Source organism: Peromyscus leucopus, chromosome 3 (genome assembly GCF_004664715.2).
Source record: "Peromyscus leucopus breed LL Stock chromosome 3, UCI_PerLeu_2.1, whole genome shotgun sequence".
Lineage (NCBI taxonomy): Eukaryota > Metazoa > Chordata > Mammalia > Rodentia > Cricetidae > Peromyscus > Peromyscus leucopus.
The window spans coordinates 25519701-25535770 of NC_051065.1; the positions used below are offsets into that span (position 1 = coordinate 25519701).

Genomic DNA, 16070 nt, shown 5'->3' on the forward strand with positions numbered 1-16070 from the left:
AGGGGCGGGGCCTACGGAAGCTGGGAGAGCCAAACTTTGCCCAAGGATGGTCTGCGAGTGTGCGACTGGGAGACAAAGGAGACCTCTGACAGATCGCGGTATGCACCTAGAGTTTCAGTCTCGTGGAGACCACCCTTGCTTGATAAGGGCCTGTGTGGGGCGGAGGAGTGAAAGCTGGAGGTGGGATGCATTCGGAGGGATGTGATTGGCACGGTGTTGAAAGCTGACCACTTACCTCTCCAGTGATAGGACCCGGTCAGTTTAGTCTAAATTCCCAGGTTTGCCTCACTTGTACTTCAGTGGCCTAACTTGACAGTTAGACAAACAAATGAGGCGTCGTACAGTGTCGGGAAGCTTTCAAGCAGTAGACTGGTTATCTGGAATGCTGGAACCCCTGATGTTGGAAGCCTAGTATGGCCTGGGGTGGGAAGTTCAAATTTTGCAACCAGAAAAAAACATTAAAATCTTTGCCAGGTGGGTTCTCTCACCTGGCAAATCAACAGTCCAACTTTGTAATTTTTTTTCCCTACGGTGGCATATATTTTATTCATTGGCAGGTTGAGAAGCAACAGGGATGGAAGTTGTATACTTCATCCCCTATCACCTGGGTAGAGAATTAACTACACACACCACCATCTTCAGAAAGCTAACTCCCTATGAAACTGGGCTTACAAGATTTTGGAGAGGAAACCTTTATTTCTTCTCTTGTGTTGGGTGCCATATTGTGTGGTATGCTTTTTTTTTTTTTACACTCACTGCGTAGTTAGTGGTATTTACCAACAAAGCAGCCCAACCATGTTATGATACTTAGACTCTTAAAATCAAGGACAATTATCTTACTGAGATCTGTACCTAACCACTCATGCCTGTGAAATGCTGAGAAAGGATGTGGCTATGTGTCCTCAGCTGGCGATGTAGGCACGGTGTGAACACCTCATGTGGCTCGGGCTTGTGTTTACAGCTTGTTCACAGGTGATGCTGATGCCTCTGCTCTAAAGACCACACTTTTGGTCCTCCTGTCAAGAGCATACCAGTTACTCAATAAATGTTCTTTGAAATTTCAAGGATTAAACATTACTTTTAGATTTTGATCTAAGGTAAAATTAAAGCATTGTGTCAATTATTCAAAGTAAACATTCTTTAGATCCTTGCTATTCAAAGTGAGTACCTTGGGCTTCATGAGTAGGTGATTCATAGAGGCGTGCCAGGAATTCAGAATTTTGGACCTCCTGGTGTAAATACTGAATCAGAATTCCCATTTTAACAAATGTACACAAAAAAATTAAGATGCTCATGGGGTGTGTTCATCATTTTTGTTTTGGGGTAGTTTTACCAATCTTAGACATCTCAAAATGGCGGGGGGAGGGGGGAGACTGGCTTGGACTATTCTATTTGCCAATTGTCTAAGTGACAATATTTGTTTTATTTTATCCCCAGAAATGCACCGAGATTTAAGTTTTTAAGAACTTCAACTGTTTAAGTGTGTGGGTTTAATTTTAATTATTGATCCTTTCTTATAATAATGCAGACACAGATGGATGAAAGGACTATTGAGATGTCCAATTACTTCAACAAAAGGTAAATAGTAGAGAAATGTGAGAAATAAGATCTACCTAGAGAATACACGTTTCAATATGTTGGCAATCCTGCAGAATTTGACACCATGAAGATAGGAATTATTTTCTTAGGAGCACTTGTAGATGTAAGATGAGTTTCAGTATGTCAATCTACATACAATTTGTACATTTACAAGTAGTGAAGAAAGTTAAGTATATACTTAAATAAACAAAATATCATATCAATGTAGTTCTTCTGATTTTGTTTGCACCCTGCCTAATTAGCAAGTTAGCAAAATTGCAATTATTCATCATTAATTAACATTTTGTAAGTACTTTAAAATACATATGAATTTAATTCTCTCAAAACTGATGCTGTATGCTCCAAATGTTCACACAAACATTATTTAATTCTCTCTAAACTAATGCTGTATGCTTTCAATGTTCAAACAAACATTATTTAATTCTCTTTAACCTGATGCTGCATGCTCTAAATCTTCAAACAAACATTATTACTTATAGAGACAGTTATAGAGTAGTTTATTTTAAATAAGGAAATTTCATAGCATACAAAATATTATTAATGTAATGGGTTAGCTTGGGGGAAATTTATAATAGAAGAAATACGTATCAAGTTGGAATTTAATTTACTTCTGAGTTTTAAATAGTCTTTCAGATCGGCTTGTGGTTGCAAGCCTAAAAAGTAGTCATCTCTCTTCGGCAGACCACTCATAGAGATTGAGGCCTAAGACAAGGAACAGGAAGGACCAGTGGAATGGCCACCCCTGACGTCAGTTACTCAAGTAAAAACTGTATCAACAGAAATCTAGACTGCAAGGAGAGGCTGGGGAAACCGTTCATGTGTACTGGACAAAAGATGTAAGTGATCAACTCTCTAGTTTTTTGATACTATGAAAAATGAAAAAAATTCCTGAGCATTTACAAGTATGAACTATGTATTGTGATTACATGATACAGGTCTTTATTACAAAGCAGGGTTCACCAGACACGTTTATACATCAGTTACTCCAGCTGTATGAATCATTTCACTTGTTTTGATTTCATGGTCCTTGTATTTGTTCGTGAAGTCTGCAGTAACAAATGCCATGCATGGGTCAGGTGGCTGTAAAACAGAGATTTTCTTACAGTTCTGGAGACCTGAAGATCAAGATCAAGGTTTTGTGTAGACTTTTCTTCTTGACCTGCTCTTTTCTTCCCTTTTCTTCATATGGTTTTCCCTCTGTCCACGCCTGTATTCTAATCTCAAAAGGATGCTAGTCATACTGGATTAAGACTCACCCATTTAATCTCACCCCAATTATCTCTTTAAAGGCCAATCTCAAACACAGTTATACTCTGAGGCAATGGGGGTTAGGACTTCAACATACAAATTTTGGATGACACAGTTCAGTCTATAATAAATCCTATCATCTTTTAAGTTAAAATCTGAATTCTTATGGACAGACTGAAGAATACACTATGTGTAGTTAAAGCCATGTTGGTATTATCACCTGTAGAACTGATATTTTTCAGAGTGTCAGTAAATTTCTGTGCTAATTTAATATCTACTCTATACATTTGATCGGTATGAATCTGCCATCGGATCTCTCAACACATCTGGATTTTGAGTTTGCAGAGTCTTATGCATAAAACCGCAAAACCCATTTATTTCCTACTTCATCATTCAACAATTCCACCTGTGTTACTGTGTTTCCTCAGCCGTCCATAAACACACAGCAGTTATCATCACTTTATTTGGGACTGTTATTCCTGGACAGAGAAAGGGAAAAAATAGATGTTACTAAACTTGTCATGGCTTTTGAACATGTATAGTTAATTGCTTGGGTTTATAAATTATTTCCACGAAGGTCTGCTGAATTGTACTTTGGAACATTCCATCTGGAGGAAATGAATGGATAATATATCTACTAGCTCAATTTCATGTTATATCGACTTGGTCAAATTTTACCCTTCATTTGGGTTGACACATTAGGGGAAAAAAAGGGCCATGTAAAACTTATACCACACTTATAATATTAATAGTAAATGGTTATTTATTGTTTGTCTGCAATTCAAATTTAACTGAGAATTTTATTCTGGTGATCCTGTCAGGATACACACTCAAGCATCTTCATGCAGATCCACAGATGTCAGTTTCTCCGGACCTGCTGCATGGATAGAACTCATCATGAAGCAGTGGGTGGCAGCACCCTAGCAACTCCTTCCTGGGAGACAGGGCAGCTCTGGGCCACTGGCAGGAGGGAAGCCAGGAAGGGGAGGCAGTGATAGGGAGGGACGTGAGGTCCGGGCAGGAAGAAATAGTCAAAGAGGAGATGAACAGCATAATTTTCTAAAAAATGAGTCATGTCTCTTTATCTGCTATGGAACATACTGTATTAGACACTGGACACTTAGTAACAGCTAACACTATATTCCTGGCTTGCAGGATAGCTTAAATATTGTAGGTATCCTCGTCTAAAAATGCTCAATGAAATGAAATAATCTTCATTAAATAGAGGGGTTTTTTTGTTTTGTTTTTTTTGTTTTGTTTTTTTTAAATGACTACTTGTGTAAAAACAGTCCCATACCCAAGCAAAACTATCAGTTGGATTGCTTTCTGGATATCTTTGTAAAAACAAAGACCAATAGCTGGTCCTGTCCTCCCTCATCTCCTTTGTGGTGGTGGGAGTGAGGGAGAGATGTCCTCCCAGATTCCCCGCTCCCGCCTCCAGTTGGCCAGGGAACTGACTCCTTTACCAGCTAAAACACTCGGGAAAGCTGGCCTTGCACCTCATCTGGGCAGCACGGTGGAGCTGACCCTGTTGACAGCCCAGGTGAGCCAAGCCTCAGCACGTGAGCATGGAGACCTAGCCCCTCCCCTCATCTGCCTTAGGGCAGCATGAATGGGTGGAGAGATCCGCACCCACAACCCATCAATGCTGAAGTAGGTGGGGGAGCTGTCCCTGCCCCTCATCAGCTGCAGCACTTGAGAGAGTGCCCCGCCCCCCCGCCCCCGGAACCTTACCTGGACAACACAGCAGAGCTGGCCCTGAAGGTGTAGGTGTGGGAGAACCAACCCTGAGGACATGAAACCTGAAAGCTGGAGAACTAGACCTGCCCCTCATCACTGCAAGGGGTGAACTAGCCAGGGCAATGCTGGAGAGCTCACCCTGGTGGCGAAGACAGAGGAGAGCTGGAGAACTGACCAACCCTGCAACTACCCTGGCTTAGAACCTGGGTTATATGTTGGCCCACCCCATCTGTGTTCTGCTGGAACACGGGGGTGGGGGGAGGGGGGGTGGGGGTGGGGTGGGTGTCAGCCCTGTGGACCCAGGGCTACAGAATCTCCACAATACAAAGCAGCAACAGGATGTCCAGGAAGTGTCCCAGTGAGGGCCCAGCGCTGAGGGTACAGCTGAGCCAGGGACCTCGAACCGGACCAGTGATTCTTTGTGATAAACCACTGCATGTAAAAACGTATGGACAAAGGGGTTTATTGTGCGACTCATTGTGTCACACTGCAGCTTCCATAAAGGGATTTCCCCCTTCTTCCTTTTTTTTTCTCTTAAATTTTGTTTTATTTTGGCAGGGGAGGGAGATGGGTAGGCTTGGGAGACATGATGTGAAAGACACAAAGAATAAGTAAAAAGTTAAAAAAAAAAAAAAAGACCCCAAAATTAGATAAATTCCATCAAATATTCAAACTAGTAAGATTAAAAAAGCAAAATTAAAACATTAAATAATACTTTTTATTGAAATGTTTATAAGGCAGATCTAGGAGAATGACATAAAATCATGGTGTACAATTTGTTAACAATATTTTACAGGACAAAGCCTTTAGCAAAAATGAATACACACAAGGACATTTTGTACAAAGAAAATCATACACACCAATACAAAATAGCTAACGATAAAGGCAAAAAACAAGTATAAATTAATTAATAATAGAATATTAATTTTAATGTAAATTGTGTATTATCCTTTAAAATCTTTTAAAAGTAAGAATTATTACAGTCTAACCTATTCAAGAATGCTAAATGAACACTGTCACAAAGAACTGGAAAGGACACAATTTAATTTCACAGAACACAGAAGTTCAGTTGTAATTGTTTAAACACAGGAAGAAGCAGGGACTTGTCTGTTTTCTAGTAGCCTCGATTCTGCCTCTGAGTGTTGTCTTGACCCTCTGGGGACAGATGTTTATCCACAACCTCATTAGCCAGACAGAAGGGCCCATAAAGAACACATGCCACTTTCCTTAGAGTAGTCCTCAGAGGCCAGCACTCATCACAGAGACACCTCTCAGTCAGTCATGAGGCCAGTCACAAGGACACCTCGCTCCAAGAGGTGTGAACAGCAGTCCTCAGCAGCTCAGGAGTGAGGAGAGCAGACCGTGAAGGATGAAAACCTGCACAACTGTGGAAAACCTTGGAAGGAAATCTCTGTGAGAACAATTCCATAAAGCACCTCCTTTTGTGAGTTACCTCAGCTCATCTAGCTACCAGGAGCGTCCCTAAGCTACTGGGAAGTCTCCTGGTCTGTCTTCATTGCGGATCTGTGCACAGTGGAAATTTAGTGATTTGTAAACTTAAAAAACAGCCCAACAATCTCTAATATGCACGTTAAGCTAAAAAGAAACACTGTTTTAGTATCATATGGCTAGAACCCAAAAATTAAGCACTTTATCATCTTGTCACACTCAAAAGTGTTGAAGAACCCGTTCACTCCTGTGAAGTTCAGAAGAACAGACAATTTCCCCTAAAATCGCTACACTTCATTTTAGGTAATTATAAAGACTGAACATAGGCCAGAATTGGCCCTACTCAGTTCTGCCCAGTGCAGGTCGAGCAACTCACTTTCCTGACATCACACAGAGCCGTAACACTGGACCGAGGAACGTTACACTACGTGTGACATTGCTTTGTCCTCAACTTACAAAACAATTTCTATTTTATTCTGCTTGCACATTTCAAAGCAGGATTTTATAGACTGATACAGGTATAATTAGTTTACAGTATAGTTCCAAATTACATTTATAGTACTTATATTTTAAATGCCATGTGAAATACTTAAATTTTATAAATAAACCTCATTTTGAGAGGGAACATTATAGAATATATTACTAAATAGCTTAATGGCATAAAAATTTAAATTAAAACTTTTGTCATATTACATAAGAAATGAATAATAGAAAAACCTGGAAAAAAAATATGTTTTGAGACAGGGTCTCTTTATATAGCCCTGGCCTGGAAGTCACTATGTGGATTGGGTTAAATATATTCTTGAATCCCCTTTAAAAAATAATTTTCATAATTTGACAAAGTAGGAACATATTTTTATCATTATCAAATTAATTTTGAAAGTAAAATTTTTCAGTCAATTTGAAGTTATGCTGATGTTTAAGAAAATAATCAGGAAGTTTAGCATGAACTCATCAGCCACTCTCTGTATTATATAAAATAATTAGCTCTGATAAGTAATGATAATTTATTCATACTTTATAATGTTTTAAAATTTAAATAAAAATCTCATGTAGGTTATCTGAGCTAAATTTTAGCATATCTTCTTTAAAAAGATGTTAATATGAATATATTTATATTTAAATGTGGTTTTAAATATTCCTAATAAAGGAGACATGAACTCTGCACAAAAGCTAAGTAGCATGATACATGTTATATGGGTTTTTTTCCTCATAGGAAAAATTATGTGGCTGTCTTTACAAAGGATTAAGACAGATTATGTTTTCTACATTCCTATCATTTTCTCATTCATCCTTCTCAAAACATAAATTAATAAACAAATTTTCACTCTTCTCTAAAAATCTTTCCTACCCTCCCTCACCCCTAAAAAAATTTTAATTGTATTTCATTTATTTTGTGTGTGTGTGTGTGTGTGTGAGAGAGAGAGAGAGAGAGAGAGAGAGAGAGAGAGAGAGAGAGAGAGAGAGAGAGAAAGAGAGAGAGAGAGAGAGAGAGAGAGAGAGACACGGAGACAGAGAGGGAGGAGAGAACACATCATCCCAGGGACAGCCTCAGTTCATCAGGCTTGTCTAGAGGTGCCTGTGCCCACTGAAAGTCAATAAATAGATATGCATTGTGAGAGGGGACTTTCAACATTTAGAATTGTAATGACTATATTACATTTACCCTAAAACTAAAATTATTCCATTTTTGTAGCATTCCAAAGAAAAAGTGTCATTTGAAATATAATTGTAGTTTTTAAATAATTTTATATTTCCAAGGATCCCATGTATGTATAATAGCAGTAACTTTATATTGTGGGCAACTTAACATATATAACAATGTACTTTAATCATCTAAATTTTAGAAATACTTCATTGTATTTTCACATTAAATTGTCTTAGAATGAAGTTTAAGAAGTAAGCAAGTATTGAAAACACATTGCTATTTTCACTAGTTCATGACAGTATTGGTATGTGTGTATGTATGTATCTACTTAGACACAGTCTCACTATAGCTCTGGATGTCCTGGAACTCACTCTGTAGCCCAGGCTGGCCTCTAACTCACAAGAGATCCGCCTGCGTCTCCCTCCTGAGTGCTGAGATTAAGGGTGTGCGCCATCACACCCAGCTTGTAGGTAATTACTGTTAAAAAGCCATCACTATAATGTGTTCCTACTAAGAATTCATGATTATGATCAATATAATGAAAATAGGGTGTTCAATATTACAGTTCACCAAGAAATCATGGAAGAATAGTGGGTAATTTTCCAGACTAACAGTGCAGGAACAGAAAAAGACACTGGTGGGAAAGACAGGTTCCACAAAAATAAGAGTCATTTTATTTTTGATGGTTGGATTCGAGTCAGTAGGTAACTTTAAAAATGATACAGTTTTCTGAAGAACACATATAATTACATCTTATCTATAATTTTGTACTATAATAAGGAACAAATGGAGAAAACACATATATCCCAAAGTTTGAACAAAATACAATTTACACGTGGAATACAAGCACTGAGAAATTGTATGAATAATCTACATGATTATATGTCTCTGGAGTAGATTTATAACTAGTCACTTGTCCTATTATCCTCCGTGCTTATAAACAACTTCCTAATGAATGGTAGTGAAGGCAGGAGGGTTTCCCAGGAAGTGCGGAGGACATGGCCAGCTGGTGGGAATTTCTGAAGAGCTGCAGGATCTCAACAGTTCGTCTGTACTGCTCTGACTCTCTCCCTGCTCAGTCCTTCACTGCACAGGGAGGCACTGTGCTATTGTGGGTTCCAGGAATAATAAAATTATGATTAAGATACTTCTATACATCCTTTGATGCACAAAATGTACTCTAAAGACTGTCAATGGCTATACAAGAGAGAAAACATCCAGACTGACATCATGAATGTAGTGCCTGGAGACGGGGCAGGGGTGATATATCCTGATGTTTCATAAAAACGACGGCTTCTGAAGGATGACTACCTGGCCATGACTGCTCACCCTGCTACCTCTTCACGGTGTGACCTTAGGCAAATTTAGCTTTTCTATCCTCCAGTTTCCCCACATGTAAAATGAAGATAACTATTTCATGGGTCTGTTGTAAATATTAAATGGGACAAGTGTTGAGAGCCAGGCCACATTCCCTCAGTGGACATCAGTAAAATCCCACTCAGGAAGAGTGGTGGCTGGCCAAAGTAACAAATACGACCTGACATGGGACCGTGTGCAGACCTGACACTTCCACAGCAATTACGGACAGTTCTACAATTTCTGGGGTTGGTATTGTAGAACTAGATTCAAAATAACAGCCTGAGTGGCCTAGTCATGGAGTCCTTTCCCTGATTGACATGAATATGAAAAGAAACTGCTCTGTAACATAAGAAAATAAAGCTCTCATGAGTTGTGCATTAGCAGTATTCATTTCATATCTCCAGTGCATTTTAAATACGATTTCAGGTTCGTCTGTAATTTGTGTGTGCTCATACACTCACACTGCTTTGTAGAATTAATGCTATTTTTCCAGTCCCATTTTATGAAGGTATAAGATTGCTTCTGTGCACCCTAGATGCTAATACATTGTGTCCCTCCTCAATAATATATAATTATGCATTTCTGCTTCTTAAACTGGGTAATAATTAAAATCTTTAGCCTCAAAGAAAAAGTATATCCACCGAGTAACATTAAAAGCTTCAAATCCTGCTGGTTTGCCAAGTGTTCTAAACGCTCTATATTATCAACTACAGATATTTCTGCCTGATTATGCAATATAGTTAAAATAGCAATACTGTTACAGTTGCACAAAAGAAAATATTCCTAGATTGTAACAATACACGTGGGCTACAAAATCTCATGTTGGCAAAATAGGACATTTATCAAAATGAACTTGAAGAAAATCCTATCACTATTTCAGCTGAAATCTCACTGCCAGGTTTCACACTACAGCACACTGACAGTCCACTTACTGGGAGCGTGGAGGGAGTCGTGAAGCGATGGCATGAGAGAAGTGTATATGGCACCATGAGCATCTCTTTTCGTCACATCACCGTGACCCTCTCTGGGGACAGATGCGGGACTGTTCCTCCCAGGCCTTCCTCTAGAAACTGGCTCTTTTCCCAGCCCTTTTTAATTCTTTTGAGCTTTCGGCTTATGCATGGGAGGAGTAAGATCGTCTTACCCAGAATGACGATCGAGGGCAGGACAAGCGCAAGGACGAAGTTTGGTGGGGTGTAAAAGCGGTAGTACTCCTCTGCAAAAGCGCGTTTCCATCCGTAAATTAAGACGTGGAAAGTGCTGATGAGCAGAGCAACGTAGCCGAGCGTGGACTTGAGAGGGAAAAAGGGAAATGCATCACTCAGGCACATAACAGCCTATGCAGATACACTGCTCCTGTTTAATCTTAAGTCACTGACCTACTATCATCTGAATCAAGCAATTTAAGACAGTTTCCTGAATTTCATATACACTTATTTGCAGTGCTCTAATCTTGCACATATCAGGCCATAACGCATAAGCTGAATAGTCTCATTAGTTAATTTAGTAGAACACAAGCATTTCCATGACATTAAAAATGAAAGCATATCATTAATGTTGTGCAATGTTTTATTAAATGGGTATGTATAATCACTCCTTTGTGTTGATCATTCTGATCGCAAATTTATTCAACTATAATTAACACCACTTTTATATTTTGTTTATGTCCTTAGGACTGATTCTACACTTTTCTCTAATGATCTAGATCTGCACGGCATCCATATGCTTTATAACGGTTGTACAACTGCCATGGCACACGGCTGTGATCCCAGTACTGGGGAGGACAAGGGAAGAGGACTGCAAATTCAAAGCCAGCCCGATCTACACTGTGAGTCTGAGGCCGGCCCAGGCTGTATAGTGAAACTCTGTCTCAACAAATAGGCAAAATAGTGGTGAGAGTTATCCAAATTGCTGCATGTTGTGTATAAAAACCATGTAACAGTGTATATATAGGTGTCTATAGGTATGTGCACAAACACACATACAACATTAAATACCAAAGAGTGGTTTTTTTTTGGTTTTTTTTTTTTTTTTTGGTTTTTTGAGACAGGGTTTCTCTGTGTTGCTTTGGAGCCTTTCCTGGAACTACTCTGTAGCCCAGGCTGGCCTCGAACTCACAAAGATCCGCCTGTCTCTGCCTCCTAAGTGCTGGGAGTAAAGGCGTGAGCCACCACCGCTCGGCTCAAAGAGTGATCTTTTGAGCATACATACATACATGCATAAATAAATAAATAACACACATAGACACTACTTAACAAGAAAATATTATAAAACTTAGAGTATTAATATGTAATATAAGAAACAATTCAAACATGTGGTTACTGACCAAATGAGTGAGGTAACTAAAAACGTTTTAGTCAGTTATTTTATAGGTTAAAAGGTTACTGTTTTCAGCTCCCTAATTCCCTACATTTAAGGTTACTTACTTTGTCAACTAGTTTATATTACATAAAAGTCATAGCACATTAGTATAGTGATGTAATGTCTACGTTCACTAGGAAAATGTCGGCTCTCCAGAAGGCAAGATGTTTGCAATTAGTCGGCTAACGTTAGGATGATAGGTGTCTGTCTAGAACCTTCTATCAGAAAGCCTTCTGTTTCCTTTCTGGTGTGATAAACTCGTAGTTGGGAAAGTATTCCCATTCCCCTCTCTTCAAATGGAGAAAAGGAATTTAGACAAGGGTTGTCCTTAGCTTCAATAAAATTTTTGCATGACTTTAAAAAAGGAATGAGTCGGAGGGAAGTAGCAGGGAGTGTATATATATAATAAAATGACATTGTATACATGTATGACACTTTCAAATATATAAAAATGTTATTTAAAAATGTCCTCAAGCAGCCAGGCATGAGGATGTACACCTCCCAGCACTGGGGAGACAGAGGCAGGTAGATCTCTATGAGTTTGAGGCCAGCCTGGTCTACAAAGTGAGTTCCAGGACAGCCAAGGCTACACAGAGAAACCCTGTCATAACACTTCCCTGCTCCTCCAGGGAAAAAAAAAAGTCACCAAGCAAGGAATAAAATAAGACAATACACTATCAAAGGATTCTACTATATATTGTATATACTGTGCTGTATACCATTTGGATCAGAAAATATAGATTGTGACCATATAACTAGAATCCAAATTTAATATATATTTAAAGTATGTAAATATGTTTATACAGATATTAATGGAGGTGACCATTTAACTTTTTAAAGAACACAAGTATTCTTTGATTTCTTTACTGGTACTCTTGTGCATTGGTTTATGACTGACATAGTAAAATACATTAACAAGATTCACAACTGCAGTTGGTTGTCACAACCCACTAGCATAGTGACCTCGTTGGACAGTGCTTGTGACTGGCGTGTGCATGTGAGTTCATCTGACTAATAATAATCTGACTTTTGCCGGGCGGTGGTGGTGCACGCCTTTAATCTCAGCACTCAGGGGGCAGAGGCAGGTGGATCTTTGTGAGTTTGAGGCCAGCCTGGAGTGAGTTCCAGGACGGGCTCCAAAGCTACACAGAGAAACCCTGTCTCAAAAAAACCAAAAAAAAAAAAAAAAAAAAAAAAAATAATAATAATAATAATAATAATAATAATGATAATAATCTGACTTTTGGAGGCTGGAAAGATGGCTCAGTGGTTAAGAGCACTTGCTCTTGCAGAGGACCTGGTTTGATTAACACCCACATAGTGGTGCACAACTGGTCCAAAACTTCAGTTCCAGCGGATCTGACACCTTCTTCTGCCCTCTGTGAGCACCAGACATGTACATGGTACACAGATGAACACGTGAGCAAAGCGCTTGTGGAAGCAAATCTTGTTTAAAAGTCAAAGTGAATTGACTTTCAACATTACATTCGACCTAAGCCCACTCCTCCCTTTTATTCCACAACATCACAGGCGTTGCTATGATTGCCTTCTAATGGCCTTTCCTTTACCAACCAGAGTGGCTGCAATCCGGCCTCCAGCCTCATGTGCTGCCTGAACTGGATGTGCGACCACGGCCTCAAAGGCACTCTTTTCAGATGGAACATATTTAACATCGAACTTAACAATGAAATTCTATGCTGTCGGTGTGTTACCAAACCAAACCCCACATACCTGAATAAAACTGAATTCCCTCCAGTTGAGAGCATTGCTCACTGAAGGGATTGAAGTGACTGCCAGGAGGGACAGTAGGCCCAGGCTCATGATGCCAAAGGAGATGTACATTTCGATTCTCCAAACCTCTTCCTCATTCCAAGCATTTTCAATATTTGCATGAACCTAACAAAAACAAAACAAAACAAAAAAAAAATGTGAATTTCCTTTACTTCAGAGAACATTAGCTGATTCTACACACCTTTACTCTTGGCCTAAGAAGAGCCAGGCCATTTATGATCATGTTTAAAATGTATTAATTAAGAAGTATTAATTCAGTATAATGAGCCATCATGGAGAACCTGTTCTTAGTATTAATCCAGATGTAGAGAAAAGAGAGAATGTTAAATCGAAACAGGACTAATGCACCCTCCTTTTCTGTCCTGTAAAGAGGGGACAAGCCTATGCCATCATGTCCACAGTGAGTCACTACTGCAGAGGCCCCGAGCCCTAGACCGAGGAACGCCAACTGACTAGTTCTCACGTGACAGCAAAGAAGCATTTGTAGTCAGACTCGGATCCGAGGTGCTTCTACAGGTTCCTATAACTGTGGCTGAATGTTTGCGTATGTTCTACAAGTTTAACTTGGACTTCTAAGCTCCCTTCGTCCTCACCCAGGGGCGATTCTGCTTTCTTCTTAACCTTTCTTTCCTGAAAACCAAACTTTCCTCAGGATAAGCTTCCATGGAGCTGAAATAATCTGCCCACTCGAATGACTCCCTAATATACCTTCCCAGCTCCGGTTTCGTTCTTTTGCAATATTTTTCTAAAAATCCTTCCCTTGTATCGCTATTGCATATTAATCCAGTCTGACTTAACTGTGAATTTATGGTAATCTGCATACTGAATACTTCTAGTATTATCTGTTTATCTACAAACAACATAACTGGAGCGTAAGTTAAGGAAATTCAGCTGAAAATTGGACTTAAGTATATATCTGCTGGCAGAAAAAAGCAGTCTTAATACCATCTTAACTTTGTCCAGTTTCAGTGAACAAACAGACTTAAATTAAAAAAATAAATAAATAAATAAAGCCACTGCTACCAACAACCCAAAAGAGCTCTTGGGCTCCTATGTTGAAAAAGATCTGGCTAAATTCCTGTCCACTGGGTGTGGTGGCACATGCCTTTAAACTTAGCACTCAAGAGGGCAGAGGCAGCAGGTCTCTTCAAGTTCGAGGCCAACCTGCTTTACGTGGAAACCTCCAGGCCAGTGAGGGCTACACAGTGAGACCCTGTCTCAAGCAAAACAAGCCCCTCCCCCCAAAAAAACATATTCCTCTCCAATATCTGCACAGCTATGCAGAAGAGCAGCATATGCTGATACATAGAGACCCTGTCTTAAAAAAAAATAAAACAGAAACAGCACTTCCGTTCCCTCAGTGTACCTCAGGAAAAATGCCATTGTGAAGTATATATCAATTTATGCTGTTGTAACTCAGATTTTACAGTTCCTGCTATGATACGCCACGAGAGCCAGATGAATAACAAGCGCGTTCAGTACCTGTTGATAAGCCAAGTTGAGAAACAAGTATCTTTCTGACCTCCTCATCGGTAAGCAGAGGCTGTAGGCAACATGGACCACAGCAAAGAAAAAGCTCAACAGGCCCAGCTGTTTCCTGCACTGTAACCAGGTGTCCAGCCAAGGTGGAAATCTGCGGTACTTGGTGCCATAACGAAGCTGATACGCCGCCGCCAGGAGGCCCGCCAGGTACACCAGGGACAGCAGAGTAATGGCCACTATAGGCAAGGTTTTGTTCACAATCTCAATAGGAATCTTGTAAAAGTCACTCTGCTGGTTTCTGGCATATGGATGTATCACATCTCTGACAAAGGAATAAAGGAAGAAAAATGTGGCCAAGCTTATGGCTCCTACCACTGGCCCCCTCCAGAGAGTGAACAGTCGCAGGGGTAAATTCTCAATCTCCTTGGCCGACGATAAGGATCCCACGTCCACAGGAATAAAATTCAACTGACGGGCAAGCTCAATAACCTGTTGTCGAGCTTGGATATTGTTGCTACATATATAAACCTGTGAGGAAAAACAGAAGGCTTATTACCTCGCCGGTGCATAAAAGTCCAACCATCAGTCACAAATTGTACTGAACCTGTGGTGCATTGTTTAATGACTTCCAGTGATACCAGTGCATGAAGATGAGAAGAAGTGATTATTAACTGCAAGTTATTAAACAGACTTACAGTAAATCCTACCACAGGCATTATTAACAGTTTTAAAACAGTATCTTAACCATGGATTAATCAATCAAAAGTATCACACTATGGTAAGATTTATTAGTATCTTAAAACAGACTTAAAAATAGTGCAATAAAAACAAAAGGATCTTTGCCCCCTACGAAGAAAATAACGTGAAAAGAATCCAGCTGCAAATCTGGAAGGCTCGGAGAGGTTCACATGAGAAGGAGGCTGCTAGAAGAGAGGTATGCTTTTGTAGGGCACCCGGGTCCGCAGCAGCTGCAAGTGAAGGCACACCCCCCCAGAGGCCTCTGGGGCCATTTCCTCCCAGCCCAGCTTTCTAAGGGTGAGGCTGGATCTCCTTGCTTCTATGGGCAACTTTTAGTTGTAGGAATGTAGAGATTCTGCCTACGAGAGTGATGGAAAGCCCTGCCCCTCAGAACTATCCAGCAAGAGTACAGATGGGCACAGACTCCAGGTGGTGACCTTGTCAGGTAAAATGTACAAACGGTGTCATGATGCCAGACTCCTTATACACTTTATCTTTACGTTTAGAGGCCAATTCATTATGTATTTGTAAAACACTTGAATAATTCCAGGTACACTGTTTCACTGGTGAGCATATAAAGTTTCATTTTTTGATACTTATTTTCTTCACAAGTAAAAGGATGATTCTGTAAGGCTGTTAACTTAAACAGAATAGA

The 16070-nt window shown here is 39.7% G+C and overlaps 1 protein-coding gene and 1 long non-coding RNA gene across 4 annotated transcripts in view; one reads left to right on the forward strand and one right to left on the reverse strand.

The window, feature by feature from the left end:
- LOC114687870 overlaps positions 1–16070 on the forward strand; it is an 18942-nt gene continuing 2872 nt past the window's right edge. Inside the window, exons 1-4 of one of the 2 annotated variants that reach the window (XR_003733715.2) lie at positions 1–98; positions 1529–1578; positions 2281–2435; positions 10717–10871. This is a non-coding gene — a long non-coding RNA (uncharacterized LOC114687870). Of the gene's footprint in view, positions 99–1528; positions 1579–2280; positions 2436–10716; positions 11044–16070 lie in introns of those variants that run through there. The other variant, XR_003733714.2, reaches the window with a different exon arrangement.
- The window catches only part of Steap2 (STEAP2 metalloreductase), a 24004-nt gene continuing 16269 nt past the window's right edge, over positions 8336–16070 (reverse strand). For both annotated transcript variants that reach the window (XM_028862473.2, XM_028862479.2), the window contains exons 3-5: positions 14678–15205; positions 13136–13300; positions 8336–10335 (exon numbers count right to left, since the gene is read on the reverse strand). In XM_028862473.2, the coding sequence (XP_028718306.1) occupies positions 10048–10335; positions 13136–13300; positions 14678–15205 (981 nt within the window). In that variant the 3' untranslated portion in view covers positions 8336–10047. The remainder of the gene's footprint in view (positions 10336–13135; positions 13301–14677; positions 15206–16070) is intronic.